The sequence below is a fragment of the Phascolarctos cinereus genome, unplaced genomic scaffold, assembly GCF_003287225.1.
Source record: "Phascolarctos cinereus isolate Bilbo 61053 unplaced genomic scaffold, phaCin_HiC Scaffold_5;HRSCAF=322, whole genome shotgun sequence".
In the NCBI taxonomy this organism is placed as follows: domain Eukaryota; kingdom Metazoa; phylum Chordata; class Mammalia; order Diprotodontia; family Phascolarctidae; genus Phascolarctos; species Phascolarctos cinereus.
This window is the reverse complement of record NW_027555958.1, coordinates 83,802,157-83,821,635: the sequence shown is the minus strand read 5'-3', so window position 1 is coordinate 83,821,635 and position 19,479 is coordinate 83,802,157. Positions and strand designations below refer to the sequence as shown.

At 38.1% G+C, this 19,479-nt stretch overlaps 2 protein-coding genes across 4 annotated transcripts in view; one reads left to right on the top strand and one right to left on the bottom strand.

The window, feature by feature from the left end:
* CCR6 (C-C motif chemokine receptor 6) overlaps positions 1–4,356 on the top strand; it is a 31,705-nt gene extending 27,349 nt beyond the window's left edge. For all 3 annotated transcript variants that reach the window (XM_020970412.2, XM_020970411.2, XM_078155043.1), the window contains 2 exons: positions 1,825–1,936; positions 2,033–4,356. In XM_020970412.2, coding sequence (XP_020826071.1) covers positions 1,928–1,936; positions 2,033–3,142 — 1,119 coding nt within the window. In that variant the 5' untranslated portion in view covers positions 1,825–1,927 and the 3' untranslated portion in view covers positions 3,143–4,356. The remainder of the gene's footprint in view (positions 1–1,824; positions 1,937–2,032) is intronic.
* Positions 1–19,479, bottom strand: part of GPR31 (G protein-coupled receptor 31) — an 85,430-nt gene that overhangs the window by 41,043 nt on the left and 24,908 nt on the right. Inside the window, 1 exon segment of the mRNA XM_020970413.2 lies at positions 18,231–18,325. The gene's annotated coding sequence lies outside the window, so the exon portion shown is untranslated.

The window sequence follows — 19,479 nt, the reverse complement described above, 5'->3', positions numbered from 1 at the left end:
GATTTTACTGATATCTTTTGCTTTTATGTTGCCTACATTTGCCATTATATCACTTCTCCCATTCCCTCGAAGAGAAAGATAATGAATTTTGGTAGCTGGTGGAGTAGTGGAGGGAATGATACACGTGGAAACAGAAAGATCTGAGTCTAAACCCGATCTCAGACACTTATTAGCTGTGTAACCCCAGGCAAGTCATTTAACTTCTGTTTGTCTCAGTTTTTCCATCTGTAAAATGGGAATAATAATAATATCACCTACCTCCTAGGGTTGTTATGAGGATAAAATGAGATAATATTTGCAAACCTTAAAGTGTTATGTAAATACTAGCTATTCTTATATTTATCATCATTATTGAAAAGAAAGAAAAAAAGTAAATTAAACTTCTCAATATATGGAGAAATGAGCTTCCATTCTAACAGAGGGAGATTGCATATATGGGGAGTGGTAGATAGGAAAGGCTGTTTTGATCTGGAAAGTCAGAGATGGTGAATGGAGTCATAAGTGTGTTGATTAACATAGTTTCCAGAAGTAATGGTAATGTTGAATTGTTTATGGTTCCCAGGAACTAGAACTGGAAAGGGGGTAGTGATGAAGGGAAAATAGAAAGGGCAATAAACTTAACTTCATTGACTCTATCACTTGTGTGACATTGGGCAAGTTATTTCACCTCTTGGGGACTCAGTTTCCTCATTTGTAAAAAAAAAAAAAGAAAAGCAAATGAGAGGGAGCTTTTACAGTAGATGATACGTCAAAAACTCAGAGTTAGAAGGGTCCTCTAGTTCAATCTGACCAGGAATCAGCCTTTTCTTGATGATCTTTAAGTTCCCATTCCAGTTCTAAAACCCTAAGATCCTCTGATTATATGTTCTCTTCATATGAAATGTCCTTTCCAGTGGTCTCCGCCTATCAGTTCAATCAGATACAACTTTATTAAGCACCTACTACATGCAAAGCACTGTGATAGGCATGGAGGATACATAAAAATAAAGTAGTCCCTGCCCTCAAGGAGCTTGCATTCTGTTTTCATCCTACCTGTTCTTCCAGTTCTTTTTGAAATCTCTCTTATTCCATGAAACCTTGCTCTGGGTCCTGTGGAAGCTTTCACTTCTATTAATGAATGAGAACTAAGCTCTGGGGATACGAACTCTTTGAATTCTAAATTTTAATTGTGAAGTCAGTCTACCCAACCAGATTATAATCATCTTGAAAAAAAGAATGACACTTTTAAAAAGCATGCTCACCGTATTTAACTGAAGGCTTATCACATAGTATTTGCTCAATAAAGATTTATTGAAATGGCTTTTCCATGATTATTCATACTTATTTGAAGATCATTCATTGAATGTTGATTTGACTAATAACAATGGGACTGAAATATTACCTTCCTAATCCTATAGGCATTCTCATAAAGGTCCAAATCATTCAATAATTCCTCCATTATTATCCCACTCAAGTGCCCTGGTGAACCTGAGTTCTTGAAAACTATGCCAGCGGGACACTAACTCTGGCAAGTCCTAACAAGATGAAGTACATTCCTGGCAATAGACTTTCATCCAAGGTCAAATCTAGCTAAACTTGGAGAGAGTTGGTCACTAGGGACTGAATTTTTTTTTTTTTAACGTAGCAGACCTTGAAACCATTTATTAAGGCATTACAGAATTGAATTCTGCACCAATGGAGGGAATATCCACAATGGTAAAACCTCTTGAGTGTTAAAGTATGTATACTAATTCTGATTGAATGAGATGTCATTGCATTTTGAAGGATTTCCTCCAATCACTGCTTGTTTTCATTATGTTGTCTTTTTCTTTGTTTTCTCCTTAGCGTCTCCTCACCTTCTTTGTCTCTTTTTTTGGAGATAGAAAGATATCATATCTGATTTGTCCTTGCCCATTTCCATATACATTTAATCAGCCCAGTTACCACCATGAATGAGGTAAGTCTGCTTTATGACTTAGAGTAAAATTCTTGGTTTCCTCTGATACCACCTTGCTATGCTCCAACTAATTGTCTTTCTTTTTTTACTTTCTAGGAACCAATGAATTCAAGCAACTTTGAATACTTAAACGATTATAGTGCAGTCACTCCCAGTACAGATTATTTCATTGATGAGGGATTGTTTTGTTTTATGAAGGATGTCAGAGACTTCACCATGTTATTTGTACCAATTGCCTACTCCTTTATCTGTGTCTTTGGCCTCCTGGGGAACATTTTAGTGGTGATTACCTTTGCTTTCTACAAGAAAGCCAAATCCATGACTGATGTCTATCTCTTTAATATGGCCATAGCAGACATATTATTCATCCTTACTCTCCCATTCTGGGCTGTAAATCATGCTACAGGCTCATGGAAGTTTAGCAACATTATGTGCAAACTGACTACAAGTATATATGCCATCAACTTTAATTGTGGAATGCTTCTCTTGACCTGTATCAGCCTGGACCGATACATTGCTATAGTACAGGCGACCAAATCTTTCAGGCTTCGAACCCGGACATTGGCATACAAGAAGATGATATGTTTGGTGGTGTGGCTGTTCTCAATCATAATCTCTAGTTCAACTTTTATGTTCAACCAAAAATATACAACACAGGGGAGGGAGGTCTGTGAAGCCAAATACCACACGACCTCGGAGGCAGTCAAATGGAAAATACTCATCTTAGCTCTCCAGCTTCTCTTTGGTTTCTTTATCCCTTTGGTGTTCATGATATTTTGCTACATGTTCATTGTCAAAACTTTAGTGCAGGCTCACAATTCTAAGCGGCATAAAGCCATCCGGGTGATTATTGTGGTGGTTCTTGTTTTCTTGGTCTGCCAAGTGCCCCATAATATGGTTCTTCTCGTGGTGGCCAACAATACAGGTCGGCTCCGATCCTGCAGTAGTGAGAAGCTCATAGCTTATACAAGAAGTGTCACAGAAGTGCTGGCTTTTCTGCATTGCTGCCTCAACCCTGTGCTTTATGCATTCATTGGGCAGAAATTTAGGAATTACTTTCTGAAGATCATGAAGGACCTGTGGTGTGTGGGCAGGAAGCATAAGCCATCAGGCTTCTCTTGCTCTAAGATCTATTCAGAAAACTACATTTCGAGACAGACTAGCGAAACCTGTGAGAACGAGAATGCATCGTCTTTTACCATGTAGTGTACTATGGATAGAAATAACCATGACAGGCTTTAGAAAATGATATCAAAGAATTTCCTTATCATCCGTTGGATGGCCAATTCTCGATTGTCTCGAAGTAGTGGAAGGATAGCATGGATCCCTGCAGACCACAGGGGAAAAAAAAAGAGAAACCAAAAGACCCAATTCTGTTTCCTACCTAAACAAACCTTTTTCAAGTCAACCAATGGCCACATTTACTTGCTTTAGCTTCCATCTCTTTAATTCTTCCACCCACTCTCAAGCATTATTGTGAAGTTAGATGGTCAAAAGACCAGCAGTAGGAAGAAGGAAGCAAGCAGCTTAGAATATCTGAGCTAGAATAATGTCTCCTGCTGGAATAAGAAGTGGTTATGTTAACAGTAGTTCATTGAATCTTAGATGGAGAGCTAGGAAGGAACTTTAGGGGTCATCTGGCCCAACCCAGTAATATAAAAGTATGGAAATCAAGAAACAGAGAGATTAAGATGCTTGCCTAGGAGCACACAGGTAATACGTGTTAGAACTGCTATTTGAACCTAGCCCTCTTTCCAAAGCAGTTCATGAGCTTCTGTGGATAAGACAGTCAACATTGTAATGGACTGAAAAAAACTAAAACTAAAACAAAAAAAACCTGGTATAGAAAGAACTCTATTTTCTGTGGTTGGTACCTGTTTTATAAGCAATGAGAAAAAAAAAAACCTTCAAAAACCTTATGTTCTAATAGGTTTTTTTAAAAAAAAATTTACAATTTTTTAGTTTTACAGTTAATGAATTTTTCTGAAGCAGGTTAGAAATGACTTTTATTTCCTCTTATATCACATAGTAGAAAGACTGGGTAATTCTGCTTATTTACTCCCCCCAAGTTAGTCATTATATATGTAACATTTGACTTTCTAGTGATTCTTTAAATGATCTTACTCTCAAAGAGAAGTTTGCTCTGGTTTATCTTCAATTACTCTTTCCACTATGTCTGAGAAATTATATGATCCAAATGTTTTCTTGAAGTAGTATGCAGATACAGAATAATAATTGGGAAATTAAAAAAATACCAATGCTCTATAAGAAAAGATGTTGGAATGTATATCAATGAAGAATGCTTCATGCCATGCTGGACTGCTTTTGTAACCCTTTCCTAAGATGATGTCTAAAGGTTCAAGAGATGTATTTTTAGACAAGAGTTTTACAAAATAAAATCTTATTACACATTTGGAAAAGGTAGTTTTTACTAGACTAAGGTCTGTTGCTGAATGTGTAAATTGATGGCTACATTGACATACAAGAGTTTGGGAATTTTCATTACCCTAAATCACTAGGTACGTGGAAAGTTGCCAGCAGATGACTCCAGTCAAAGAGAAACAGTAGTTTATTCAGACAGTCTTTGATCTATGACTAAGAGTATGAATGTGATCTATAAAAAGAAACATGTTATTTTACTTGAAAACTAGGTCAGTGACACTTTCTTCATAGACATGGCCAAGGAATGGGCCATTTTATATCCGTTAATTTTCCTGGTAATTGAAATGGCAGGTTTTTTTAAGAGTGGGAGGTATTTTAATCACTTTTGATGGAAATTCAACTGTATTCTAAATGTAATTCAACATTAGCTTTGTGACACACAGTCATCTTTCGGACTAAGTTCTTATGCCTTGCTGCAGTGTTGTGCCTCAGGGCCTATCAAAATGTGCAAGGCTATTTGCACCCATAATAAGTGGTTCCAGACCTTTAAGTTTCTATAGTTCCAGTGTCTGCTTTTTATAGCTTTTCTGTTTCCTCATTTGCTATTATCTGTCATATCTTGTTATGTTTAAGGTACCTACTTCTGGATGGGCTCTCTTTTTAATTTGTTAGTTTTACTCTTCTCTGATCTAATAAAGCATGTTAAAGTTGAAGGAATCACAAGAGTAAACAGGCCCTGAGTAAAGGCCTAAGGCCTTTACTAAGGGACTCTCTGTTGACCAAAGCTTTAGTGGACTGACTTTGTTATATCTCTTTTTAGTCTTTAGGAGCCTTTTGTTTTCTGGATAAATACTAACAATGTGTATTTATTTATCACCTCCATGAAATTCCTAATCTAAAGCCTCATTATGGTGTGAAGATGACCCAAGGGTTTTGAAGGGTTTATCAGTGAAGTGATAAGTTCTGGTAGTTTCCGCCATGCTGAAAAGACTTTGAGTAGGGTCCCTATGACATACCATATCTCCCTTCTGAGGACCAGTGTGCCTCAGTGTGTCATGGCTCATCATCAATAATTTGGAACCTTTGAGGATTAATTCTTTGGCTATGTTACCCCATGAAACAGGCAACAATAAAACTTTCAGTTTACAAAATGCTTTTACACAATAATCTTTTGAAGTAGTTATTACATATTTTTATTATTCTCTTATTACAGATGAAGAAACTGAAATTCAGAGAGCTTAGAAGATTTGTCCACAAAGGGAAAAGGACCCACAAGTACAAAAATATTTATAGCTCTTTTTATGGTGGCAAAGAATTAGAAATTATGATGGTGCCCCTCAATTGGGCAATAGCTGAACAAGTTATGGTGTATGAATGTAATGGAATACTATTGTTCTATAAGAAATTATAAGCAGGTAGATTTCAGAAAAACCTGGACTTACATGAACTGATGCTGAATGAAATGAGCAGAACCAGGAGAACATTGTACACAGTAACAGCGACATTGTGCAATGATCAGCTTTGATAGACTTAGGTCTTCTCAGCAATACAATGATCCAAGACAATTCCAAAAGATTCGTGATGGAAAATGCTATTCCACATCCAGAGAAAGAACTATGAAGTTTGAATGCAGACTGAAGCATACTCTTTTCACTTTTTTATTTTTTGTTTTTTCTTTCTCGTGGTTTTTCCCTTTTGTTCTAATTCTTCTTTCACAGCATGACTAATGTGGAAATAGTTTAACATGACTGTAGATGTATAACCTATATCAGATTGCTTGCTGTCTTGGGGAGGAGAAGGGAAGGGAGGATGAGTGAAAAAGTTGGAACTCAAAATCTTACAAAAATGAATGTTGAAAATTATGTTTACATATAATTGGAAAAAAAATACTATTAAGTGCCCCCCCCAAAAAAAAAGATTTGTCCAGTGTGGTGGGCCTTTGAACCCAAGGCATCTGACTCTAGGACCAGAGCATTTTTCATTATACCGAACTACCATTATACCTTGAAGGACAGAATAAAGAGAGAAAGAGAGAGAGAGAGAGAGAGAGAGAGAGAGAGAGAGAGAGAGAGAGAGAGAGAGAGAGAGAGAGAGAGAGAGAGAGAGAGAGAGAGAGAGAGAGGGAGAAGAAATATAAGAAAATGGGATGGAGGGAAATATACATTTAGTAATCATAATTGTGAATGTGAATGAGATGAGCTCATTCATGAAATAGAAGCAGATAGCAGAATGGATAAGAAACCAGAATCCAACAATATATTATCTATAAGAGACACACTTGAAACAGAAACACACAGAGAGTTAAAATAAAGGACTGGAACAGCATCTAATAAGTTTCAGCTGAAGTAAAAAAGGCAGAGGTAGCAATCATGATCTCAGACAAAGCAAAAGCAAAAATAGACCATATTAAAAATATAATCAGGGAAACTACATTTTGCTAAAAGCTACCATAGACAATGAAGTAATATCACAATTTTTACAACAAGTTTCTTTCATGAAGGTCTCATTTCTCAAATATGTGGAAAACTGAGCTGAATTTATAAATATAAGAGCCATTTTCCAATTGGTATATGGTCAAAGGATATGAACAGGCAGTTTTCAGAAGAAATAAAAACAATCTATAGCCGTATGAAAAAATTATCTATATTACTATTGATTAGAGAAATGCAAATTAAAACAATTCTGAGGTACCATCTCATACATATCAACAATAACAAATACTGGAAAGGAGGAGGCAAAATTAGGTACGTTAATGTACTGTTAGTACAATTGTGAACTAGTCCAACTCTTCTGGAGAACAATTTGGAACTATGCTTAAAGGGCTATAAAACTATCATACCCTTGGACCTAGCAATACCACCACTAGGTCCAGGCCTCAAAGAAATCAAAGAAAAAGAAAAAGAACCTATATATACAAATTGATTAATAATAGCTCTTTTTGAGGTGGCAAAGAATTCAAAACTGATGGGTTGCTTATCAATTGGGGAAATGGATGAACTAGTTGTGGCATATAATTGTAATGAAGTGCTGTTGTGCTATAAGAAATGATCAGGCAGTGGTTTCAGACAAAAAGCATGACAAGACCTATATGAACTGATACAAAGTGAAATGAGAAGTACTAGAAGATTATTGTGGATAGTAACAGCAAACTTTGTAATGATGATCAGCTGTGAAAGATCTCACTACTCTGGCAATACGACCATCAATATGATTCAAGACAATTCCAAAGGACTCATGATGAAAAAATGCTATCCACCTCCAGAGAGAGAAAGATAAATGATGAAATTTAAATGCAAATTTAAGTATAATTTTCTCTATTTTTATTACCTTTTTTGTAATATGGTTAATGATTTCATATGTATAGTTGATATGTTGCTTGCCTTCTGGGCAAGGGAGGGGTGGAAGGGAGGTAGAGAATTTGGAACTCAAAATTTAAAATGACAACAAGGTTACAAATAAATAATTTTTCAAAGTAAAAGAAAAAAAGAAACTGGGACTATTTAGGATAGATCAAACAAGGAGTTGGGATGGAGGGAGGAGGAGTAATGGAATATATGCCTTCAAGTATTTGAAGTATTGTCATATGGAAGAGGAATTAGATTTATTCTGCTTGACCCCAAAGGACAGAGCTAGAGACTGTGCTAGAAAGTAAAAGAAGCTAGATCTTAGTTCACTATTAGGAACAATTTCTGATAAATAAGACTTGTCCAAAAGTGGAGTGGATTTGCTCCATAGGAAGTAAGTTTCTCATCACTAGATGCCTTCTAACAGAGACTTCCTTTCTAGAGATGCTGTAGGTGGATTAGTTGACCTATAAAGTCTCTTTCAACACTGAGATTCTGTCATTCTATTCTATAATTACATGCATACACCTCAGGATGGAAGACAGGTAAGCTAGGTGAGTATATATTGATTGCATTTTCAAATACACTTCTGGATTCCACATACTATATTGGACCACTGTTTGTGCCCTAAATGAGTTATTGCATCTCTTCAAATGTCTTAGCACTCAAAAAAAGTGTATGCACACAATTTGGTTCAAGTGAATTCCAGTTATATGTGCTTAATAATGGTAGTTGAATAGTTACTGATGATTGATATATTTTTATATTAGTGTAACACTGGTTAGCCAGAGGCCTTTTTTCCTCCTGGATTGGTAATAATAATAATTCATTGGAAATTGAGGGGATGCCCATCAATTGGAGAATGGCTGAACACGTTGTGGTATATAAATGTAATGCAATGCCATTGTTCCATAAGAAATGATGAGCAGGCAGATTTCAGAAAAACCTGGAAAGACTTACATGAACCGATGCTAAGTGAAGTGAGCAGAACCAGGAGAACATTGTAAATAGCAACAGAAACATTGCATGATGACTAACTTTGATAGACTTAGATCTTCTCAGCAATGCAATGATCTAAGACAATTCCAAAAGACTCATGATGGAAAATGCTATCCACATCCAGAGAAACAACTATGGAGTCCAAATGCATATCAAAGCATGCTATTTTTTTCTTTTTTTCTCATGGTTTTCCCCTTTTGTTCTGACTCTTCTTTCACAACATGACTAATGTGGAAATATGTTTAATATGAATGTACACGTATAACCTACATCAGATTACATGCTGCCCTGGGCAGGGTGGGGGGAAGGAGAAGGAGAAGGGAAAATTTAGAACTCAAAATCTTATAAAAGTGAATGTTGAAAACTAAAATAAATAAAAAACATTTAAAAATAATAATAATTTAAATTTATATAGTTAATAATTAGCTCATATGTAGCCCCCAATTTATAAATTAGCTTCTTTTTTTTTAATACGGAGACTTAAAAATTTTCAGTTCCAAATTCTCTCCCTCCATAGCCCCTTCGCCCCCAAAACCAAACCTATTACAAACATGTATAGTCATGCAAAACAGATTTTGGCATCAGCCATGTTAGTAGATTGTTTTCTAAAAGTTAAGCTGTGTCAGTTGTATGGTTTCTGGGATGAATTCTTCCCTTACAGTATTATACCTGGTGGTTAGGTTCTTAGGGCTAGCCCTAAAGAAATAAAGCTTTAGAACTGGGAGAGCTTTCAGACAGCATCCAATCCCAATCCCCCAGAGCCCCCGACGACCTTGCAGTCAGGCCTCCTGACTTCCAGTCCCGACTTTCGCTACTAAAGCATATTGAATCCAGTGTCACTAAACAATGCAATGCAATTCAGCAAATGCTTATACGCACAGAGCATTGTGCTATTCTAAGGGAGACAGTTCACGAAAGGACAGAAGTCTCTGCCTTCAAGAACAATCTTCTGTGGGATGATGCACAAATAATGGGGAACTATAATTCATATTAGCACCTAAGGATATTAAAGTGTTGTGAAGCAATGTGCTACATAAAGTCTAAGGACAAGTCCACATTAATGAGATCATAGATTTGTCAAAGTATTGGCCAGGGTGGAATAGAGGAAAGCACATTGGTTCTGGGTTCGGTGGGCCTGTCTCTGATGCCTACCCTCTGCTTGACCTTGGGACAAGTATTTAGCTTCCTTGTGCTTTAGTCACTCCATCTATAAAGTGAAGCGATTAGACTAGATAGTACTAGCCTTATTGCTTTAAGGTTTGCAAAGCGCTTTACAAATATTACCTCTTTTGATCCTCACAACAACGCTGGGAGACAGGTGCCATTATTCTTCCCACCTTACTGATGAGCAAACTGAGTTAGGCAGAGGCTAAGTGACCTGTTCAGAATCACACAGTTAGTAAATTTCTGAGGCAAGATTTGAACTCAGAGTGGTACAGAGGATAGAGAACCACCCTGGAGTCAGGAAGACTCATCTTCCAAGTTCAAATCTGGCCTCGGACACTTAACTAGTTATGTGACCCTGGGCAAGTCACTTTACCTTGTTTGCCTCAGTTTCCTCATCTGTAAAATGAGTTGGAGAAGGAAATGGCAAACCATTTCTTTGTCAGGACAACCCCAAATGGGGTCATGAAGAGTTGGGCAGGTCTGAAGAACAACTAAACAACAGCAACCTCTAACTCCAGGTCTAGTGTTCTTTCTGCTTCTCCACTTAGAGGCCTAGATCAGTGCTTCTTAAACTGTGGGTCGCCACCCCTTATGGGGTCCCCTAAAAATTTTGGCAACAGTAAAAGGTTTCTGAATGCACAACGACCAAAAATTAATTGAAAATCAAACGCTTAATGAATCTGAGGAGTTTCTGGCAGCATTTGCCCACATTGCATCGCGCAGCTTCACTACAGCCTTGGTTCTGAACACAAAGCATGCACGCTTTGTGCTGAGTGTGCCCTCAGGCCTCACAGTGCCAACCAATGCTGCCGAAACTGAAAAAGGGGTCGCGATTGGAAAAAGCTTCAGAAGCCCTGGCCTAGATAACCTCTGGAGTGGTGTTGTCGCGGGGATTCTTGTTTGGGTATGGATTGAATTAAACAGCCTCTGATGTCACTTCCAGCTGCAAGAGCTTGTGATTCCGACAAGACTGGGTAACTGTGATACTGATTGTACTCTAGACTCTAATCACCATTTACTTCTCTGGGAAAATCTACTTTTAGTTCAAACCCGGGAAACCAGGAACACATCTCCCACCCTTGCCATTGCCTTAATTTCTGCAGCCTTTCCTTGTCCAGATGGTAGAAACAAGGATTTCGTTCATGCCACACCTCTTCCCACCCTGACCAAGGCAGTAGCTGGGAGGACTCTCCTGAACTTCTGGTGTTTTAGTAGCTGAGCAGGGATTTGAATCCATCTCACTGTAATTTCAGGAATAAAAATATCTCTTTTTCCCAGAGAGTGGGAATTGGGACTTCTCTGGGGAAACAAACCAGATCTCCGTTGCTGGATCTGAGAATTTCTCTTGTAGTATCTCCAGCGATGGGTGGGTGGGGAGGTGGAGGTTGAGGTGTCAGGGGGAGGGGTGGTGGTGGGGTGTATGATGATCGCTCTTTTTTATTTTTATTTTTATTTTTAGGCAATTGGGGTTAAGTGATTTGCCCAGGGTCACACAGCTACTAAGCAGTCAAGTGTTTGGGTCTGAGGCTGAACTTGAACTCAGGTCCTCCTGACTTCAGGACCAGTGCTCTATCCATTGCACCACCTACCTGCCCCATGGGCTGCTACACTTCCAGCCCATGTAGCTTGGAGGTTTTCCTATCAGACAAAATGAAGTTTAATTTAAAGCTCAAGATCTCAGAATGCAGATGTAATGCTAACTTGGCCATGGCTTCTGCAGGAGATCATTGCCTATAGGGCAGGGCAGAGATTTCCCAACATCCTCCTCCTCAACCCTGTAGAGAATTTTGTCTTGATCTAGAGGCTGAAAAAAGAAGTAAGAACACAGGGAGAACAAGAGTGAGGAAAGACAGGTCACCATTTCAAGAAAAGAGGAAATGGAGATCTTTGACAACCCACAAGGTTATAATTGCCCTAAATGACAGCTGGGATTAGTTTCCCTGCTGAGGAACAGACAAGGTCTTGTGCTGATCTTTGGACAGCCCAGAGAACAATAGCGCTGATTAGATCTGAGAGTATTTGGTGCCTGTTGGCGAGACAAACATTGGAAATTTTCTCTTACGCTTTCTAGGAGACAGAACCCCCCCCCCCCCCACCTACTTGCTCTAATTTACTCTCTGTTTTAACCTGGCCTTACACAGTGTGGTAGTAGTGACATCTATCCTTCACAGGCTAGGCTGGTTTTTCTGTAAAAGGTAATGAAATCTTACTAAAAATTTAATTAGTTTAGGAGACTAAGGTTCAAACTGTTTTTATAACTTTCTTCACTTGAACATAAAAACACAGCAGAGAAGGAGCTGGGGCCCCCTCAGGTTTGAAACATCTTTCAAACTGGGTGTACCATCTCAGCAAAAAAAAAAAGAGTCAGGGAGCTGTAACCCACTGAATCAATGCTATACCCTTGATGAATATAATTTCTATGCTATTGAAGTAAATTTGTTTTTGTTAAAGCTAATAGCTTGTGACTCATTCATTCTAATCCTAATATGAAATACCAGAATGTCATGAATCAGACCTGACCCAGAAGATATGGAGAATGAAATGGAAGAAGCTGGCTAACCGTGGCCTCTTCTTCCTTTTTCTCTTCTACCTGTAGTCTAAGTAGTTGTTACTTGGAACTATTACCAGTATTAAAATAGAGCTTGGTGGAGATAGGCTATTGTGTTTTTGAGGTTTTCACTAAAAAGACAGGTATCTTGTCTGTTGGTTTTAATTGTCTTACTGCATATGGGAGATTAGGTATGGAAAGAGAAAACTAGAAGGGTTTTCTAAACTATGGGAGTTTATTTCCATAAAAAATTCAATTTAGTGCTGCTAGTGCAATATTTCTGGCTGGGAGTTCAAGAAATCAAACATGATTGTTTACTTAAGGGAAAAAATAAACAGTTTTCAGAACCAGATCATTCTGATACACAAGGATTAATACAGATGAGTAAATAAATGAAACAACAGCCATTTTTTCTATTTTTGCCCTGAAAGTCCATGGTGTGCTTGAAGGGGAAAGCCTTGCCTCTGAAGAGGGGTAGCTGCTGGGGAAGCTCCATCCACAGAGGGTGGGGGTGGGGATGAGGATTCTTGGTAGAGATGGAGAAAATGGGCTCTATCAATTATGCTCAGTGGGGCCTCTAGTCCAAGGGATGGCTGAGATGCTTGCCTTTCTCACCAGCACCACCTGGTGGTTATATAGGTCATTCTCTTTGTACAGTTCTGGTAGCACTACATGAAAATCATTCTTTTACATCCTTATGATGATTGCTAGCATCATCGATAGCTTCAAGGCATGGATCAATCACTCCATTTTTTTAGATGTTATAGGGTGAGAAATGGACTATCTCTGGCCTAGAATCACAGATGTATAGAGCTGGAAGGTGTGTTTGGGGTTCAACTCCTACTCAATTATGATTCCCCTCTGCAATGACTTGATGTTACTAATTAGGATAGGAAAAAGCATTGTAGGTGCAGATCCAGACATTTATAGCAGATATTAATGATCTATTAAAGAAATACACAAAGTTACATATGTATATGAAGGTAAACCTTATTTTATGCATATTAGATAAGCACAAATTAATTTTAGTGCACAAATATCTAAAAGATCTATTGCCAATGGTCATACTGTTTGGTTTCATAGGATTCAGAGCTTTAAGGAATCTAACAGATTTTCTGGTAGAACTGCATCATTTTACATATGAAGAAGATTTATGGGCAGCAATGAGCAGGCCCAGAATTCTAACCCGAGTCTCCCATCTCCAAATTCGACACTCTTTCCACCACACGACAGTTCTGAAGTAAAAATTGCCCTCTTAATCTAGGCTAATTTTGATTTCTTTGCCTTTTTCATTAGGCCTACTTTCTACCATCCTAATTTTTCCTTCTATACTCTAATACCAGTAAGAGGTGAAGCCCAGCTCAGTTTAGCAGAAGAGACAAAAAAAGGGGTTTGAATCTTATTGAGACAGCAGACCTTTATTTTACATGGCAAGGAACGTTGTTAAATTTCCACTGCAGGTTTACTGTACTAAAGACTTCTGGCATGAGGCTACTACGAGAAATTGCTGAATACTATGTAGGGAAAACCTATTGCTCAAACCTGGTACCTTTGAAAGAATGCTTTTTAAAGCCTTCAACATTCATCCAGCGGGATGAATCTTCTCTCATTTTGCATCTCACTGAATATTGTAATATCATACAATATTTGACTTTCAGTATAATTCCCATTGGGCAGCTAGAGTGCTGGGCCTGGAGTCAGGAAATGCAAAGCTGGCCTCAGACACTTACTAGCTGCGTGACCCTGGGCAAGTCACTTAACTCCTTTTGCCTCAGTTTCCTCATCTGTAAAATGAGCTGGAGAAGGAAATGGTAAATCACTCCAGTGTCTTTGCCAAGAAAACCCCAAATGGGGTGAGGAAGAGTCGGACACTGGTGAAACGACACAACGACATCATAATTCTTATTACAATATTTGACCTATTGAATCCTACTGTTGATGCTGAATCAGAAAATTAATATTTTATGTTTAAAAGCTATTATAAAATATTTGCTTCATAGGTAAGCGGGGCCAAAAATAAATTGTGTGTTATTTGATTCAACTCAAGTTAAAATAAGGAGATTCAATGATGAGTCCTCTTAAATCTCTTTCAGTTTAAGACTCTGTTCTTTTATCCTACGTACAAAAATTAATTCTATATATAACCTTTCAGGTTATATATTTATCAGCTCATAGAAACTAGAATTTGAAAGAGACCTTAGAGAGCATCTAGTCCAGCCAATTTTCTTCATAAATAAGGAAAATGAAGCTGGGAGAAATGAAATGACTTGTCAAAGGTCACATGATTGGTAATTAATAGAGCCAGGATTTGAACCTTTCACTCCAAATCCAGCACTCTTTTCACTTCTCCAGGAGATTCAGATTCTTTGGCATCATGATTAACCTGAAGTAGAATAAAAAGGAGATGTATCATGGTGTAGTTGCTAGGAAGCTGACCTCCAAGTTAGGAAGACCTGGGTTCAAGTACTGCCCCTGACATATATTGGTTGTGTGGCTCTAGGTAAGCTACTTCACCTTTTCAGTCTACCAGACAACTCTCTAAGATTATAATTTGCCAGGCAGGTTCCTATCTTTACTGGTGGAGTTTACTACTGGGAGCATCTTTATACAATGAAATCACAGGTATCCATACTTCCTACCTGAATGCATAGTTAGATATACAGCTTCAAATACACGCCAAAAGTAAATGCATTTAGGAGAAGGGACCAAGGGTAATTGACTAGTTGGGGGAGATATAGTAGGAAAACCTACTATGTGAAGATGATTCTGTGTCCTTGGAGGTTGAACAGATGGAGTACAAGCTCCTGTTGAGATGAACAGCCTTCATAGGTGAGTTTGGAAACAATTTCTGTTTCTGTTGGAAGAGGGCTTGCCTAGCTAAGTTCAGAGAGATTCTTCACCTAAAGATTGGCCCTGGGGTGATACCTTTTCTTAAGAGAGCAACTCATTAAGACTGTCTGTGAAGGCAGAGTGTGGTTGTAAATTATGTTGGTAGGGGAACTGCCAGTGCTGATCACACTTCTGGTTTCTTGAAATATTCAAGTAAGGGAGAATATATCTGTGGGAGGACTGTGTCCAGATGAGTTTGCAAAAAGCACTCAGAAAATGTCTGATCTTTCCAGAAAGCTTCACAGAGAATGTGAGGTTTCAGAAGCTGTTTAAATATTAGGAAAGGTCATTGCTAATAGGGCTAGTGAAAGGAAGAAAGGCAATTATTGGTTTAAAGAGATTATTTTGGGAAGAACTCAACAAACATTCGTTAGGTGCCTATTATAGGTAAGATACTGTGCTTAGCACTGAGGAGCCAAAATTCAGAACAAAGTAGTCCCTGCCCCCCAAGAAGCTTGTATTCTACTGAGAAGGCTATGAGATGAAAGTATGACTACCATACAAAAGGATAATTTTAAGAGATGTGCCTAAAAATAGTGAAGAGATCTAGGTAGGCTGGGATGAATAAGACAAGGGAAGGGAAGGGATAATCCAAGATACCATGATGTATGAGTTTTGAAGTGCAGGTGAAGACATACGCATCTCACCTGTTTTAAATGGGAGGCCATCATTGAACTTTAAAGAGTCAAGGATAGGGCCAGAGAAAACTCTAGGCACATAGAGGAAAAATAAACTAATGGTCAAAATCTAAAAGATAAAGAATGTAGTGGAGACAAAGCTGCACCATTTCAGGTGAAAGACTCAAGAGTCTGTATCAGAATGAAGATGGTATGGATTGGCAGTAAGGAAAACTTGCATAAGAAGTGACAAAAATTGGCAGACGATTGGATGTTCATAATGATGGCAAACCTAGTGGGACAACATGGTCCACAGGATCAATCATTTGCTTTGTAGGAAGGAAGACCTGTGTTTGAACTCCACCTTCGACACTTTGCAGCTGTGTGACCCTGGGCAAGTCATTTAATTCTGTTGCCTCAGTTTCCGCATCTGTAAAACGAGCTAGAGAAGGAAATGACAAACCGTTCCAGTATCTTTGCCAAGAAAACCTCAAATGGGGTCATCAAGAGTCAGACAGGATGTGACTTAAATTACTCAACTACGTACAACGTTTAAAAAACTTACAATGTTATGTAAATGCTGATTGCACACGTGCAAACTATATCAGATTACTTTTAGTCTCTGGGAAGGGAGAAGGGAGAGATAGAATTTGAAATCATAAACTTTAAAAAATGCTTTAAAAATGTTTTAACATGTAATTGGGGAAAAATAAAATATTACATAAAATGTTATATAAATGCAGGTTATTATTATAAATCAGAGTTTATGAAAGTGCCTTTGCTTGACTTGTTGGAGAGAGATGACATTTCCTGCCATGCTGCAAGTTAAACATAGGGAAAAGACTTGATGAAATGTTTCTGGATTTGTACGTATTTTTTAGACTTTTGTACTTTTTATTTACAAAAAGCCGCTTAGTAAATCCTCTACTACTATTACTTGCTTATTTGGCAAGAGGGGCAGTATGATGTAATAGATAGAAAGCTGGCCTGGAAATCTGGAAGACCTGGTTTAAACATATCTCTGACACATCCAGGCTCCATGGCTCTGGGAAAGTGACATAATCTCTCAGTGAGTGTACTATATACAACTCTCAAAGACTATAAGGTGCTAACCTGTTCTTAAAGAGGGCATTTCCCCACAGGAGCCCCCTAATACCAATGAAATTACAGGACTAGGCTCACTTATTCTATAAGGGGAAGCCATCATTCTCAGAAATTTAGTTTTTGGACACCCAGCTAAGACAGGGAACTCACCCATCATGCAGCTGGGAGGCAGTTTCAAAGTTAACATCAGGCTGAGTGTACACATTTATGAGAAATGTTAAGACACACACACACACACACACACACACACACACACACACACAGAAAAACCCCCAAACAAACCCTAGTTCACAAGTTGCATCTTCCACTGGACCTCTTTGTGTGCTGAAATGGAGTGATTGCCATATGTTTAACTCCCCAGTGAGAATATAATATTTTTTTTCTTACACAAACGTAATAAATAACACTTGCTAAGACTGATGCACAGCTGCCCTCTGGTGAATATAAACTGTATTGACATTTGAAAGTTTCTAGAAGGATAAAGTTGAAATCCATCTCAAATCTACCTATAGTTATACAAGTAGGTAACCTAAAATTGGGACAGCCAGGTGGCTCAGTGGATAGAGTACTGTACTCGGAATCAGAAAGACTTATTTTTCTAAGTTCAAATCCAGCCTCAGATACTTACTAGCTGCTTGGCCCTAGGCAAATCACTTAACCCTGTTTGCCTCAGTTTCCTCATCTGTAAAATGAGCTGGAGAAGGAAATGGAAAACCACTCTAGTATTTTTGCCAAGAAAACCTCAGATGGGGTCATGAAGAGTCAGACATGATTGAAATGATTGAACAGCAACAATCTAAAATTGCTGACCTTGACATGTATGTCTCAGCACTAAATATTTGTCAGTGTCACTAAGTTTGAAGAGAAACATCTCAAGTCAGCAGAGTACTTGAAACTGTGGAACTGAGGCCAAAGAGCACCGGACTTGGAGTCGGAGGATCTGGGTTATTAGAACCTCAGGTTTGCCCCTGATGACCTTTGTGACAATAATGAATTTAGATTAGAAGGACTCTGAGGGCTCTTCCAGCTGTATCTAAATCTATAAGCCACAGCACTATGATTGAAATGAAATTTACTGAATCTTAAACTGAAATTAAACTTATTAAACTGAAATCTCTTGATGACAATTTAGAAAAGGCCTGGAAGTACTAATATTTAAAATCTGGTTGAGAAACACTGGTAGATTTCAAATCGTGCTTCTCCCCCCACCTCCCTTAGCATTCATATTACAAATGACAACTTACCTCCAATGAAGTCCTATTCCGATGTCTTATGGTGGTGTGGCTGTTACCCTGGGTTCTTGATATGTATACCAGCAGAAAGTAAGCTCTGGCAGGTTCTGTCAAGCGAGAGAATCTTTGGATAAATTCCCAGAAATGGACTATGTCTGCTGTCCTAGGATCAGCCTAGCTAAGAGTGGAGACATTCAACACCAGGGGGATGGTATCATAGAAACACTCTTGACATGAATGCATTTTGGACCCAGACCTGAAAATTGACTAATAGATGATGAATTCTTTGACTGTGGCAACCCACAACACCAAAAAAATTGAAAATTTCCCATAGTCCCTTGTGGTCCTCTTCACCTTCTGCAGTGGTGATAGAAGAATTTTGAGGAAGAAGAAAGGGCATTATGAATCACAGAGGTTTTAAGCCAGCCATACACGTCAGCTTGGTAATTAGCATTTTAAATACAAGGTATTTGTCCAAGGAATGGACATCAATTTTGATATTCTTTCATAAATTAAATTAAAAGGGACAAAAAAGTTGCCCCTAAATGGAAAGATGACTCAGCGGTTCTCCTTGGGGATGTATATAAAGAAATATGTAGAGTTGGTTTTATCATGCCTCCAAAGACAGCAAGAAAAATAATTTCATGGGACATTTGTTGATATTGACTGGTAGTACTTATAATGAGCACTAGGAGAAAAGATAACCACGAAGATAAATTGTAGTTCATGAACCAATATCCACTGAAGAGGATAAAGAAGTAGAGATATCCTATGAAGAACTAGATAAAACCTTCAAATTAAATGGACATCTAGTTTAATACTTGGTGATTTCAAAGCAAAGGGGGAGGGGTATAAAGGAGAATGACAAAATATATTTTGAAAAATACAGTTCAGAATCAAGAAACAAAAAAGGACAAAAGATCATAGGCTACACAGAAGCCTCACACATATTTCATCAATCAACCAACAATCAGTAAGTATTTATTAAGTCCTCACTATATGCCTGAGTTCAAATCCGGCCTCAGACACTTACTGGCTGTGTGATCCTGAGCAAGTCACTTGACTCTGTTTGCCTTAGTTTCCTCATCTATAAAATAAGCTGGAGGAGTATCTTTGCCAAGGAAACCTCAAATAGGGTAAGGAAGAGTTGGACACAACTGAAAAATGATTAAAAATGATGAAAACATATGCAATCACAACATATGCCAAACATAAGCCAAAGACTGTGCTATGCTCTGGGGATACAAAGAAAAAGCAAAAA